The 14,877-nt window shown below is 45.6% G+C and overlaps 2 protein-coding genes across 6 annotated transcripts in view; one reads left to right on the top strand and one right to left on the bottom strand.

The window, feature by feature from the left end:
- The window catches only part of UBAP2 (ubiquitin associated protein 2), a 583,216-nt gene that overhangs the window by 535,160 nt on the left and 33,179 nt on the right, over positions 1 to 14,877 (top strand). The gene's annotated exons all lie outside the window — the stretch shown is intronic.
- On the bottom strand, positions 2,431 to 14,132 carry UBE2R2 (ubiquitin conjugating enzyme E2 R2). The gene is made up of 4 exons (XM_010725203.3): positions 14,013 to 14,132; positions 9,861 to 9,958; positions 6,003 to 6,137; positions 2,431 to 4,805 (listed from the first exon to the last, which is right to left on the bottom strand). Exons 1-4 carry the CDS (start codon positions 14,115 to 14,117, stop codon positions 4,586 to 4,588), a joined length of 558 nt encoding a protein of 185 aa, XP_010723505.1. The 5' UTR covers positions 14,118 to 14,132; the 3' UTR covers positions 2,431 to 4,585.

The following is a 14,877-nucleotide window of genomic DNA, read 5'->3' as shown; positions in this document are numbered from 1 at the left end:
GGTTTTTCTTTTTCTTTTTTCTTTTCCCTTGAGCAAGGGATTTCCCATGGCTAAGTGTGTCCTGCAACCTTCTTTTCATCATGTGAGGCAGAAACTATGTAGTGGTTTCTTAAATAAGTCTGAACTGTGCCTCCTTGCTCTTTTTGCCCTGAGCCCCCTGCCCAGGAGCGCCAGAGCTGCTGGATGGACCTTCATTGTCCCTCCCCACTTCTTCTAAACAAAGACCAGGATGGCACCTCCTGGTGCTGTTGCTCCTGCACAGTGCAGTGGATGGTTTAGGAGTTTTTGTTTTTTCTTAGTCTTTCTTCCACCTATTAAAGTTATGATCATATCACTGCTGTCTGTGTGTATTTTCTCAGCCCTTCTGGTAAAGCTTAGCAGGGAGGGACATGATGGATGCTGAACGAAGGCTGTGTTGATGCAGCAGGGCTGTGACACAGCGCCCTGACCCTAGCCCACTGTGTCCTCACTGTGCCCCATTTTGGTGCCTGCAGTGGGGAAGGGGAGGAGGGATTGTGGCCTCATGCCTATGGGGCTGAGCTGCTGCAGGCAGAGGGAGCTTAGCACTGCTCCTGGCAGCAAGCACTGTGCAGCTCTATCTGGCCAAGCAGCAGGCATGGAGCTCTATGCACTTCCCTGCTGTGGTAGCTGTGGTTGCTCAGAAGGATGAAATAAACGGGGAGGCTGCACTGGCACTGGCCCTAGCCATGCTCAGCCCTGAGGTCTTCCAGCTGTGTCACCATGTTGCCTTGCTTACTGCAGCTGCTCTGAAGGTAATACCTTTTATTTTGTTATTCCTCTGTGCAGAAAAATATCACAGAGTTGTTTGAGGTGGGAGATTAGGGATCTTATGGTCCAACTCCCCTGCAATGAGCAGGGACACCCAAAGCTCGGAGCCCCTCCAACCTGACCTTGAGTGTCTCCAGGAACAGGCATTCACCACCCCTCTGGGCAACCTCTGTTGGTTACTCACCACCCTGATTGTAAAAACTTTCTTTATATCCAGTCCAAATCTCCCTTCTTTTAGTTTGAAACCATTTCTCCTTGTCCCGTCACAGCAGACACTGCTAAAGGGCCTGTCCTCATCTTTCTTACAGCCCCACGTAGACACAGACAGGCCGCCCCCAGGTCTCCCTCAGCCTTCTCTTGTCCAGGCTGCACAGCCCCAGCTCTCTCAGCCTGTCCTCGTAGGGAGCTGCTCCATCCCTGATCCTTTGTGCGGCCCTCCTCTGGACGCTCTCCAACAGGCCCCCGTCTCTGCTGTGCTGAGCACTCCGCCTGTGGACGCAGCGCTCCAGGTGAGGTGTCACAGCGCAGAGCAGAGGGGCAGGATCCCCTCCCTCGCCCTGCTGGCCGCGCTGCTTTGGATGCGGCCCAGGATCCGGCCGGCTGTGTGGGCCGCAGGGCACACTCCGTGGCTCACGCCCAGCTGCCATCCACCGGCACCCCCAGGTCCTTTCCGGCAGGGCTGTGCTCTATCCCTACGTCCCCCGGCTCGTACTGGCAGCGGGGGTTGCCACGACCCGGCTGCGACGCCTCGCGTTGGATGTGTTGAACCTCAGCAGGTTCACCTGGGCGCACTGATCAACGTGTCAAGATTAAAAGAAAAAACAATACCACCCACTGACATTCAGTGATGTTTGCTGAATGTTTATGGTGGCTGTGCACACAGCGGGGCAGTGGGTGGTGCATCCAGTAGTGACAAACGGTCACCTCTGCTGGCGTAGATTGTTACAAGCACAGCTTGCTGGCTCTTGTTTATCTCTGGCAAAAATGCAGAGGTCACGGTGGTGACTATTGTTGAGAAGTTGTGTGTTTTGTAGCTGAGAACTTGCTCTATCAAATAGTGTTACTGTGCGCTCTGTATCTGTTGTAGTTTCCATGAAAATAAGTAGGAGGTATCACTTTGGCAGCAACCTGCATACATCACTGCTTTCCACTGTTTCCAGTTGGCCACCAATGATGGGAAAAAAAGCTCCCAGCACCTCATGTGCCCAAATTTGTGCTGCATTTACTGTCCCACCTCCTGCTGGACGGGTCGGGCACAACCCCTGCAACAGCACCTCTGGAAATTCAGCTCTAACTCTGCACTGTTGCAAGAATTCAGGGCCCCTGCATGGCTGCAGCCTAACATTCCAGCCCTGCCCTGCGCTGCTGCAGTGTGCAATGCCAGCAGCAGCCCTGCATCACTGCTGCTTCCCACTGCAGCCCCGAGCTCAGACTCGTTCTTCAACTTGCTCACTCCCTTTGCTTTGGTTTTGGGACGTTGTTCTGCCGCTCACACTGCACAGCAGGCCTGATGTTCTTGCACCCCTTACCTGTGCCTGCATAGAGACACCCAACACAGAGCGCGGTGGTGGTGACTCAAAGCTTTAAGTAAACCCATGCAAACAGAAAAGCTCGAGTAACAGTGATGTGACTGTACAGGGGTATTTTCATTTCACATTTTTTATTAGTAGACAGATGTGCAGAAAAGACAAAATATAACTACTGAAGGGGAAGACAACACAAAAATGCATCAGTTAATTCTCTCTGGTAAATTATATTGAAGAAAAAAAAAAGGAAAACATCTGGGATTTCAGCTAAGAAAACTACTAAGAACCCTAAGTGTACCCTGCTGGTTTCAGAATGGATGAAAACTGCATCTGAAAGGGCTGTGGTTGCAAATGTAAACGCTAACATGGGCTGAGACCGGGAGTGGGTTAAGAAAAACCAGAATACAGCTCAGGTAAACATTTCTCCTCAATCTCTTAAATAGTTTCAAAAAAAAACCTCATACTCAGTTTGTATCTCTAAAAAAGGAAACCAGCAAGTCAACAAGCAATGACACTGCAGGGGACAGTGGGAAGAGAAATTACTCTGGTTAACGCAGGAGCTCTCAAAATAGGTCGGTTTTGGTTGGTTTTTTTTTTTCCTTTTTCGTTTTTGTTCTTTTTTTTTTTGTCTTTAAAAAAGGGTAACAGAAGAATCATGATAATGCATCTTACAACACCAAGCTTGAAAATACAAGTCACTGGAGAGTATACAGTGAAGACGGTCAAAAGTACATGGGAGCTCCTGAAAGATGCAGTATCCTAATTTCCAACCAGGTCAGCAGCGTGGTCCCAAGCCCCACTGGAAGCTGCAGGTGAGATGCAGGCACACATAGCTGGGGCAGCGGAGCCACGCTGCTGACTGCAGGGTTGAGGTGCCACCAACCTCCAGCCCTCCCCAGCTGCAGCATTCTGCAAACAGCTTTGCTGCCCCTATGCACGTCACTGCAGACATACCACTCTGCAGCTCCTGTTCTCAGCCTGCTCCAGGGATGCATGCAGACCCAGGACCAGGCTTGCTTCCACCACCATACTGCAGATGGTGCCGTACCATCGAGAGCCCCACAGCATACAAAGAGCACAACCACGTGCTTGAGCCTGGTGATCTCAGCAGGGAGTCTCACCAGCCCTGGTGAAGGCAGGAGGGAAGCTGAACACCACCCTAGAAGTCAAGTCAAGCCAATACACCACAGCCAAACAAAAGCACGTGGCAAAGGGGTCACAATGTGGAGGGACCGAACAGGAGGGTGCTGCAGAAGACAGTGTGTAGGATCCCCTGCCCAAGAGGGCTGCAAGCTGGGCTGACAGCTCATAGGAACATGCAGGAGCCTTCCCTTCTGCCTGCCCCCAGAGCCCACAACAGCACAGCATTGCTCTACACAAGCAAGCGGGAAAAGGCCAGCACGGGATTCAGGCTGCAGGAAGCAGGGCTGCAAGCAAGCACAGGGACAGGTGGCCATCAGCCTCTCCCCTCGCCAAAGACAGTTTGGGGATAAGCACCGGCTGCAGGTTTCTGGAAGCAGCATAGCTAAACTGGATTTTCTTTTTAACCCTAATTTAATCTGGAAACAAGAAGTAAATAGCAATCCAGGGCTCAGTTGTACAGACGTGAAGTGTTAAGTGTTTATTTTAGGGTTCATACCACAAGCCACCTCTTTCTTATTGTGAGCAGGCTGAAAAGGAATACTGTACCTTTCAGTAACATCCCATCAAGCTCAACACACAGTAGCTTTACACTCTCCGCCCCCCACCTTATAAAGGAAAAGCCACCACCACAAGGCTAAACGAATGTACACACGCTATTATTGTAAATGGAGCAGCTAAACCTTGGCAATTTGCTTTGTGTGGATTTTTTTCTTCCCAGTAAATGCAGCACTTGAGCTCCCCAAAACACAGCTTCCAATGTGTTTGTTCCAGCTTTAAATACATTAAAAACCTCAATGCAAGACTGTATTGAACTCAAGAACCTAAATGCGAGCAAACCTTTTTCGCTGTGAGCGTTTCGTAGAGAAGTGAAAAGGGGATTTTCTTTTTCAAAAAGAAATTGTAATACAGTGATGAAAGGGTTAAGAATGCAAGAATTCAGACATTCTGTGGAGGGTCTCTAAGAGGTCCATAAAAAAGGAGCAAACAGATCCATACAACAGGAGACAGCAGGAGACAAAAGTTTTTTGATCCCCCCCCCACACTTTTTTGCTGGACTGCTGCTAGGTTACCGCTGCTCCCTTCTGGCCTGAGTTGGCAGGGCAGTACAGGGGCACAGAGGGAGCAGGTCACGACTCCTCGTTGCCAGAATCGTCGTCATCGTAACAGTCGGCGTCCTCCTCCTCCTCGTCTTCATCATCAATGTCGTCGTCATACAAGTCGTCATAAAGCAAATCCGAACTGTTGTCATTGGAAGGCACTTTAGTTTTGATGCAGTACTCTGCCAGCGTAGTGGGGACCTTCACGCCATCCTTCTCTGCCTCAGCTTTGGTAGCCAACACCTGTTTTCTGGGGGAGGACAGAGCAGGAGGGTGAGCGGGTGCAGGGTTCTCCACCTCCCACAGCTCCATTTGCAGCCCTCAGCCAGTTGAGGCACTGCCAGCAACAGCAGATTGAGTTCCCATAGCCCCCGCGTTTGGGAGCACCCCAGGTTTGTTTGTGGCATGCACCCTTCCAGCAACATACAGTCAGCTATTATACCAAACTCTGTGCTAGAGGCTTGCCAGAGCTCAGAGCAAGTCTCACTACACTGACTGCCTTGATGCACAAGAGCTGTTGTGGGATTTCCTAAGATGACTTACTGAGGGGGTTTCCAAGCTGCTGTCCACAGCCTCCTCCACCACTGAAGACCATCTCAGTATGCTCAAAACTGGGATTTTCAAAAGTATTTGGCACCTCTCAGCTGTCATGGTACAGTGAGAGTGGCAGGAACATGGAGTCACCCCAATATCAGGGTGTTTTACCAGGCCACAGGGCCAGGGGATCAGGGGTCAGGCTACCCCCTCCTGCCCGCTCCTAGATTACTCCTAGTCCTGCTGAAGTCAAGAAGGCTGGCCGGGGCTGAGACTCCAGCCATTCTTCTCACTTAGGTCAGGCCAGCAGCCATCCTGGTGTCTTTTTTTGCAGTGTGGCAAAAAGCCGCTCTGCAGCAGGGGCTGCTCAGTTGTGTTTCCAAGCCACCTCAATTCAAACTGCATTGTCTTCCAGCAGCACCTGACAAACCACGAGCTTCTGAGCAAAGGACAGTCAAGACTGAACAATGCTTCAAGCTAAACAAACTCCAAGCTTTGTAAGCATTTGCCAAATCCTGCTGATATTCCTTCAAATTGGAGGGACAAGATTATGATTCATGAGTGCATTAAGCACAGAATTAGTAGGACGCAGTCAGTTTCAATCGCAACCAAGGCAGGCTGTGCTCAAAGGCAAGCATGGACTTCGACTGGGGTTTACTAGCCACCAATACATTTTACAGTGTACCATGCCAGATTAATGTGAAAAAAGAACAATTCAAAGACAGATTAGACAGGTCTTTCTTCTGCACCTATTCTGCGGAAACCAGAAAATTGGGCTTGGAATAGGACTAAAATTCACTTCTACAGCAGTAGCCACAGAGAGGAGCTGGTGTCAGCAAGTTCCGCAAGCAGTCCTTCTGTAGGATTCGGAGCAGGAGGCGAGTAGCACAGCATCATACGCTGCACAACTTACCTTATGATTTCTGCATACTCCTTGTCTTTTCCTTTACTGTCCCTCCATTTTCTGAACATGACTGATGCATCCACATTGGCAGGAGAGAATGTGTTGGGCTCATTAAGCAAAGAGATTACACTCAGTAATATAGTCCTGAAAAAGGCAACCATAACAACACTGTCAGAGCAAAAGCACTCATAGATTCTGGATGATGGCAACTTCTTTAGGTGATGCATCAGAAAAGCACCAAAATGTATTGTTTGAAGTCAAAACTTAACCTGAGGATAAGTGAACAACAGCTGAAGGGAAAGCAGGTACTTATGGACTTGAGCTGCCATGCCCAAGGGTTCCCCCAGACTGAACTGCCAAGGCCTTTCCTTCACCACCTGACCCAAGAGCTCATATTCTAGCTAGAAGAGAACAAGTGTGGAGAGGGAGCACAAAGCTAAGCATGCTCTGGCACCTGGCCCATCTCTTCTGTTCACGTCTGTGACGGGGGTGGCCAGCAGAGCTCAGATCAGGCCAGATTTCATCTCATCCACACTGCCTGTGGATGGTGCAGGGTTGGAGCCTGCTCCTGGTGACATTCAGTTTACCAGCAGAATGCCAGGCTCTCTTCCCATCCTGCTGTGACCAAAAGCCCTGCAGCCAGGCCTCCCTGCCCTGCTCAGAGGCTGGAGCCAGGCATCACTTCTCCTCCACACATGCAGCTCCAGAGCTGCTGTGGCAGCAAGCACAGCAGGAGGAAGGCAATGAAGATGGGTTGGTTTTTTTTCTTTTTTAACTACCCAGGCAAAGCACCATACACTCAGCTGGATTCAGTTGCAACACTTCAGCAACACCAGCATGAACCACTTGCATAACCCCAGCACAGAACTCTCCTGGATTTCTGTCCACAGCACAGAGATAACTGGGCACATTGTTCTGCAAACACCACCTCTCACCCAGTCCCTGCGTTTCCTATGACCCTCTGCAGCGGCCCCACTGCCACCTGAACAGAAGGAAAGAACAGAGACAAGTAATATGTCTTGAAATGCAGCAGAACACAGCAACTGCTCTGCAGAATTAGATGAAGGAGACTCAGTTCCTACTGTACTCACAGTGATTTAGAGGTGCGCTCAGAGCACTGCATGCTGAGCACATCTAGCAGATTGTAACTGGTGTACAATTCCAGGAAATGCTCGGTCATTTGGATGCTCTGCTCCTTGAAAGGTTCTGAAACTAAACACGCCTGGACAGACTGCTAAGCACAACTACCAGGAGTCTTCTGCAGATTGTTTTCCAAAAGATATAATTCAGTAGGAAGAGAATGACAGCTCTGGAAAAAAACTGCTTTGCCAGACTGGAATGATGGGCAGACAAATCTTCCACTTCATCTCAAGGATACATCTAAAAGCCCTCAATTCCTAGCCGGCAGGCTGTGAAGCCAGGTCAGCTCCAGCAGTGGTTTTACTGCAAAGCAAGCACAGCCTGGAGAAGGCCCAGGTAGGAGAGGAGTTAGCACCTGGATTCAGTTACTTTGTCAGAGCTAAGTATGGCATATTCTTATTTCCACTTAAAAAGTCTTGGCTTTGGCATTACTGACAGTAATGTTAGGTCTGGATAGCTTCTGTCAGCTCAGTGTGTGCTAAGGCAGCTGAAAAAGCCAACAGGAATTAGCATCCTCAAAAAGCAAAGAACAGCAAGGCAGGACATCACCTGTCTTCACAAGACATGGAAGTACCAGCACCTTGAACACTGTGCTGAGTGCACACACTGATGACAAATGGGCTGGACACCTCAAAGGGCACAGTGGACTCAGGGGAGAAGGGCAACTAATATGATCAAGGATCCTCTGCTCCCAAGTCCTGCCACCGCTTCCTCAGCTTTATGGCCCATTAGACACGAAAAGGAACAGCACATCTGCCACACAGGTCACATTGCATTCCTGTACACATTGCTGGACTTCTGTTGAATTTACTTAGAGCTGACTCATCCAGCTATGAGTGATAGGAAAGTTTGTATTTATCGTGCTCAAAACACAATTATGCTTGACACCTTTAGAGGTGGGAGCACAGGTGCACTCAAAGATAAGAATGATATCCCCCCGCTATAAACACTTCAAGCATGGTAGTAAGCTGCCAATACTCAGCAGGACTTAGAAAATGAAGAGAGGCTCTGGCTTGTGAACACAGCTTATTACACACAAATGTGCTCCCCTCATGCACCTTCAGTCCTGCTGCCTCCTATCTGACAGACTCCAGAGGCTTGCAGAGCCAGATGGGACCCCAGCAGGAAGGTCTGTATGCAGCACTTAGCCCAGTGGGTGATGCAGGCAATGGGGTAAGGACAAATTTTGTTCCCACTTGCTGATGCACCTCAGGAATGTTTTCTTCTCAGAAAGAATGCTTTCTCCTTATGTCAATGTGTTCTCGTAGAATAAGCACTGAAAATTGCATCACAGTAAGAAAAAGCAGCAATCAGAACTAGAAAGGTTAAGCTTTGTGTTGCATAGGATGAAATAGTCAAAATGACCTAAATAATGAATGCCTTATTCTGTTTCTTAGCTATGAATTGAGGCTTGTCATCTAGTCATCATAACTGGAGGAGATAATCACATCAAACACATGAACAATTTAGCAGCCATGTGAGCAGAGGGACAACTGAATGTAGCTTAGCAACACATAATTTAAAAGCTATTTCAAAGAAAATTAAAAACAAAACTGAGGTGGAACTTTTGAGAGATTGCTTCATACTGACTTTTACTTTAGATGGATTGGATAACATTTGCCTTGACCTTCACAACTTCACACAGCTAAAATGCACCATTTTGCTTGAGCCTTTTTAACCCTGAAACAGTGTGTTCCAGGAAGGAACATCAGTTGTTATAATCTGCTGACTGTTAACATTTCCCAGTTTCCTGCCACGTTAGTCCTAGTTCAGCACTCTGCAGTGCATGTTACAAACCTATTCCAAGGATCAAGAATCCAATAAACCCCCCTTGCTAGATCTTTGCTTTGACAAAGGCTCTTTTCAGATTAATTTAATGAAGCTAAGTCAGATAAAAGCAGACCCAAACTCTCAGACAACCCTTTTCAAACTGCTGCATTCCCTCACAGGGACTGAGATGCTTTGGCTGGATCTACCATTCAAATCGAAAAAAACATCTAATAAATCATTCTGAAAACAACTGTAATTCCCATATGATATGGGAAAAATTAGGGACAATTATTTCAACCTTATTTGGATAATGAATCACATCAAATAGTTGAAACAGGAGTACCTGAGTTCAAGGATTTTCCACTACATCACTACTGCTTCACAGGTCAGTGGTTTGTTATTTGATATTTGTTTTGTCAGTTCTTTATTGGCAATGTCTTAAGGTTACAATGAAACCCAGCTATGTTTTAAAAAATGGGTGTGATAGCCTTGAATGCCTCTGGTGCTTAATGATCCTTTCATTTTGGTACCTAGAGAAACACTTAGCTAACTGCTCAAGACACTGCACTACAGGACAGAGATACGGGCCTATACTAGAAGGTACACCATCGGTAGGATTATGCACAAAGTTATTTCTGCCAAGCCTGAATACTACAAGATGTCCTTTTCGATGAGTGATACCTTAGATACCTTAGAAGGATTTGGAAGTGTCTGCTTTAAGGACACAAAAACCTGTGAAGAGTACAGAAGGCTCTCATTGTTAACATGGCAGCAAGATACAGAGCCTCTAGTATTTTCAGACCGCTTGCTAAGTCTGGATCCTACTTGGTTCAAGCCCTGAAAACCCCCTAAGCCTTACATTCCCTTCCAAGCTTTTTCCCAACAGAGGCTTTAGTTCAGGAGAAAGATGACAGGACTTTGAGGTCAGCTTTGTGCATCACTGCTTCTCACTGTTACCTGACGTTTTGGGTAGGGTTCCACCTCTCAGATGGCAGCTCTCCACTTTGTGGATCATCCACAGGTGGGTGAAGAATTGAAATACATACATCTCCATTCTGAAAGACAGAAATGAAAGTTGAGAATAGCTTGGCTAACGGTCTGAAGACTCAATTCAATCTCTGGCTATATTTGAACAGAAATCTTGTTGATATGAACATCCCAAATGACAATAAAAACCATGCAGGAACTGCAAATGGTTCTCAATTCTTCCTGGGTCTACTGTATTAACATGTTCAAAGTTTTCCTTGTTTTAGAGCTTGACTGCAGATTGGTACAAAACAATCTCAGGTCAAGAATTTTAAAAGAATGTAGCAAAGCAAACAAAAAGAATAGTAGCTAATAAAACTCTATTAGTCTCTAGATAGCATATACTACCACAGTAATAGAAATGAACTTTAGTCATGAGACCCCATGTCCCCATGTCTTTTTTCCCCCAGTGATGACTGAGTTAGCAACAGGAATCTTTAAATCCAAGGATTCAACACTCTATCCTAGTTCAGGTATCATAACAATGCTTCTCCTGGGATGTATGCAAGTTGAACAGAATGCAAGGCAGGCTTACACTACTCCCTGGTGACAGAGCCGTTTGAAATATCTGGTGAAAAAGCAGGAGATGCTCTGAAGGTTCCACTGAAAATCCCTTCCAGCATGCAAGAGGAAGAATATTTTGGCAGTATATGGAAGCCATACAGCCACACAATCCTCAACCTGTGTTTAATTCACCAGTGCTATAGCCCAAATACGGATTTAAAGTTTCACAATTTATAAATACTTTAAGAAGCCTGTAAAACCAATCCTCTGTTTGCAACAGCACCCTGTCATGATTACTTCATAGGAGTACTGTAGCAATATCCGTCACAGCTGACGTTTCCCAGTAAAGCTGACACCAAGTGTCTTTGTGCAGGCTGAAGGGAAGCTACAGATGGGTTCATGTCCAGCCAAGACATCGCCTCCAAGCTCTGCTGGCTTATTGCCTCTTGCAGCCAGCTACAAGAATTACTTACAAGCTCTCAGAGGCATCCTCAGGTGGCGTAGGCCAGGCTGACAGGAAGTGTTCATGCTGTCCCTTTGTCACCCTCACCTAATGGGTTGGTCATACCAACAAGAGAAACTGCAGATGAGCTTGGTCCAAGACTGAAAACAGGTAGGGCAGTTCCCCGAGTGCTCTGTCTTGGCTGCATCCTGAGAACTCTCCAACACTATTTTGCCCACAGAAGATGGAGCACAAAGCAGCACTGCTCACAGTGATAACATCTGTGCCTTTGAGCTCCAGCCAGTGATCATGGCTGCAGATAGCAGCAGCTCACCTGAAGAGCCTTCCGAAATGTTCCTCATAGTAAGCTTAAAGAATGACATTTGTTGTACAGTCAAATGAGATCCTACTTCAACACTGCAGGCTTGTGATCGGTATCCAGAATTCAGCTACTCACTGAACCTGCCAGGTGTACTAATTTAGCAAGCTGTCATCATCTTGAAGCATCTTTTCATCAAGAACGTAACTACAAAAAGCAAAGTAGCACCTGGAGCTGCTGAATACCCAAGCACACGTTTATGTTGCTGGAACAGTTTGCCATAACAAGGCAGTTTCTCTTTCTGGATCTCAAAAGACTTGTGCAACCTATAAATATTTTTATTATCATTTTAAGGTGAAATTAACCTTACTCAAGCAATGTTTATGTTCTCTTCTGGCTTTCTTCCAAATTCCCTCTTGTTTACACAGGTTCTCCTTTAAAAATTTCCCAGGCAAATTTAGTGATGTTGACCTGGAAAAAGTGTTGCTGACCACGAGAAAGAGCTGCAGCACTTGTGGGAAGTCTTTCCTAGAATCAGGTTAAGCAATATCTGGGCCAACAAATATCTGTAGTATGAAGAGGGAAGCAAAGATTTTTCCCTTTTGCTACAATTAGTGTTACATGTTTGAGACTACAAACAGGGCAAGGTTGAGACTGAAGAAGCAGAAGTGTGGTGGGACCTGATGAAGTCAGCACAAGGATTTAGGGATCAGTGTAGTCAAGTAGACAGTGCAGTCATCCTACATATGCTTTTGAAAGATAAATGTATCACTTTCCCTGTTCTATCAACCAGAAGAAGGAAGAGCCTATACATCTATTATGATGGAATGAGAAGGTTGTGTTACCTTAAAAATAAAAGTCTAAAGCTAAATGTAGTTTTAATGAAATTCAACTAGATGACCAAGCAAGTGGGATGAGGAAAATGCGTAAGTTACTGAAGTGTTTGCTCAGAACTGGAACGTCAGCCTCAACCTCTCCATCTGGTCTCACCAGCAGATTCTGCAAACTGTTACTTTCTTTCATCTCCACTACACTGAAAGATGTTTTTTTCCTCATGACAAACCCTCAAACCTCAAGCCCTTTGCTGATTTATTCTCAGTTTCATTTGGAGTTATCCCAGTGCCTCATCTTCAGTGCTTATATATTGTTTCCAAAACAGCCTGCAAGCTGTTTCAGATTCCCTCAGCTCCAAGAAATATCACTATGAACATAAAGAACAAAGATGAGTGCTGGAGTATTTGAAGAGTAACCCAAAGAACACTCATTAGGTTTTGGGTTAGTTTCTCCTCCTACCTTCAGCTGTTTCTAGAGCCAATTTTTCATCTTTCCCACTGGCACTGGGAGAGGTCCTTTCCAAGACTCATTTTGTATGTACCATCTTGGTAACCATTTCCCACTCACCTCCTGCATGAGAATGTCTGGATTCAGAAACATCTATGCTACAGTTCTGCAATAATCTGCAGGTGCCAAGACTTTTTTTGTTGTGTTTTTTTTTTTTTTAAAGTTTATTTATAGATCAAACTCCCATACTACTGAAAATGATCCTTAAAGAGAAATGCTGTCCTTGGCTACATGTTAGATTTGGTGTGAAGTCCAAAACTGAAGACAACAGAACTACTAGATGATTGATTTTTAGGAAGACCCTGTGCCTAACAAGGCAGTAGTCCTCCTGTGCATCCAGTAATTAGAACTAATTTCAATCCTGTTTTGCACTGAAGTTTGGTTAAGCTTTTGGCTATTTATGACTAAAAGATCAGTGAAGTTCAGTGTGACATTTGGAGAGCATTCATCCAGGGCGGACATCCAGCAGCAGTGACTTGTTAGCAAAGGGCCTTCGAAGCCCAAGGCATCAAATGAAGCTCACAGTGAGGAAATGACATTCCTGTTTGGACCCATAGGAAGCTTGCAGAATCTCTTTCAGGAGGACAAGGGACAAGAGCATTTTTGAAGGGCCTTTAGCATCTTGAAAAGTATTCTGATACAGTCCTAGCAGGCTGACATTTGGTTAGAATATTCAAAAGTTCAGCAGGAATTTGATTGGCCTCTAAAAGCTTGTTTTCATCTACAATAGGCCTTCAGCTTTCAAATCTGGCTTTCTGAAACTGGTTGGTTTTGAACCAATTGCAATAATCACTTTAAGTTGCTCCAAGATAATGCTTTCAAGCTAAGGAGTGCTGCTTGCCAAAGAGCACTTATATAAAAATATTCCACTTCCCATTAGTTATACCAAGATCCAGTTATGGATTCACAGACCCACAATATTACCCTTTGAGTGTGACCAATGATCACTGATCTAAGGGGCTGCTTCAAATTGGCAACCAAGCTGCACAAGACTTCTGAAGCTGAACTCCAACACAGCTCTAGTTCTCTTGCAGTCAAAGTGCCCCAAGACTAAACCTTTCCACTTGTAGGCTGGTTGCTGCATTCCCTGTTTTATATTGTTTTTTTTTACACAGTTTTGTGGGACGTGCTAAAAATTATAATGAAAAGCATATAAACAACCACTTGTTGCTTATGTACCACAGCAGAGTAAGACACCTTTATCCAAGGACCCCTTGAAACTGTTGGCATTCACAGTACAGTGCTTCACCTGTACTTGCCAGTATAATAAAGGCTCCATCCTTGCCTACAAGAACAGCATTTCATACAGGTTTTAGAATTAATGTTCAACCATGAATCTGGCATTTAACATAAATTGCTAACTGCTTCAGTTACGGCCAGAGACACTGACTACCAACAATATACGTTTAAAAAACTAGAAAACATTCCCACGTGCCTGCGAAAAACTTGTTTAAAAAACAAACAAATGAACTTTTACCTCATAAATGTTGGGGTGCCACATTTTGGTCAGGAATCTGAATGTAGGTGGTGAATACGGATAGTCAATAGGGAATTTAATGTGAGCCTGGAAAAAGCAAAACATCTTAGTTAGGACAAAAGGAGATAACAAGCTACCATTACAATTTCCATCAGGGCCGCAAAACAGTTCACTTTATATACCAGTGTCCACGTGGACTTGCAATACAACTCCACAGTTTTAGTCTAAACAGAACAGTAACTAAAATAAGGAAAAAAATTGAACACCTGGGCCCTAGCAGCTCAAGTTCAGCCCTGAATATAAACTAAAAGGTTATTTACCATGTCCTAATTCAAGCAGCATTATCCAACAGCTGTTGTTCAGCAGGGTAAAACAGATGCAAAGAGACAGAACTCCAGATATCACTGCTTCTTGCTGGGTTCAGAAGCAGGCTAAAAACATGTGCTATAGTGAGAATATCTGTTTTACACGTGCCAGTGCAAAACTTTTAAACAAATCTTTTTGTGCAGAAAAGGGATTTAAACACTTGCTTAGCTGAGACCCAAGTGGTTTTGCTTTTCTTATGTAAAAGGGACTGGTCTATCTGCCTAGGTTCCTAACACTGTACTTCTTGCAACAACAAACATGCCTGAATACTCTTTTTGTGTCTAATAAATCTGTGCAAACCAATGAACCAAATACTGATAGGCTAGGACAGCAAACATTGCCATCCAATACCCGTGCTGTCAGCAGATGCTGGTGGAACAAGACTCAGAGCTGAGTCTGTTGTGCAGAGGCTGCAGAGATCCCAGCACTGGATATTATCTTCTATGCTGTCCTGCCATTCAGAACAGCCAAGAAAGCCAGCCAGTAGGGAATAGTTCTG

Source organism: Meleagris gallopavo, chromosome Z (assembly GCF_000146605.3).
Source record: "Meleagris gallopavo isolate NT-WF06-2002-E0010 breed Aviagen turkey brand Nicholas breeding stock chromosome Z, Turkey_5.1, whole genome shotgun sequence".
In the NCBI taxonomy this organism is placed as follows: domain Eukaryota; kingdom Metazoa; phylum Chordata; class Aves; order Galliformes; family Phasianidae; genus Meleagris; species Meleagris gallopavo.
The sequence above is the reverse complement of the archived record's forward strand: the minus strand, read 5'-3'. Positions and strand labels throughout refer to the sequence as shown.

Coding starts and splice junctions, on each gene's coding strand:
- UBE2R2 (XM_010725203.3), bottom strand. CDS start 14,117: ATGTTTTGCTTTTTCCAGGCTCACATTAAATTCCCTATTGACTATCCG. Junction 6,138..9,860: donor AACCCTACCCAAAACGTCAG/GTAACAGTGAGA, acceptor TGCCTTTTTCAG/GACTATATTACTGAGTGTAA. Junction 4,806..6,002: donor GAGTATGCAGAAATCATAAG/GTAAGTTGTGCA, acceptor GTCCTCCCCCAG/AAAACAGGTGTTGGCTACCA.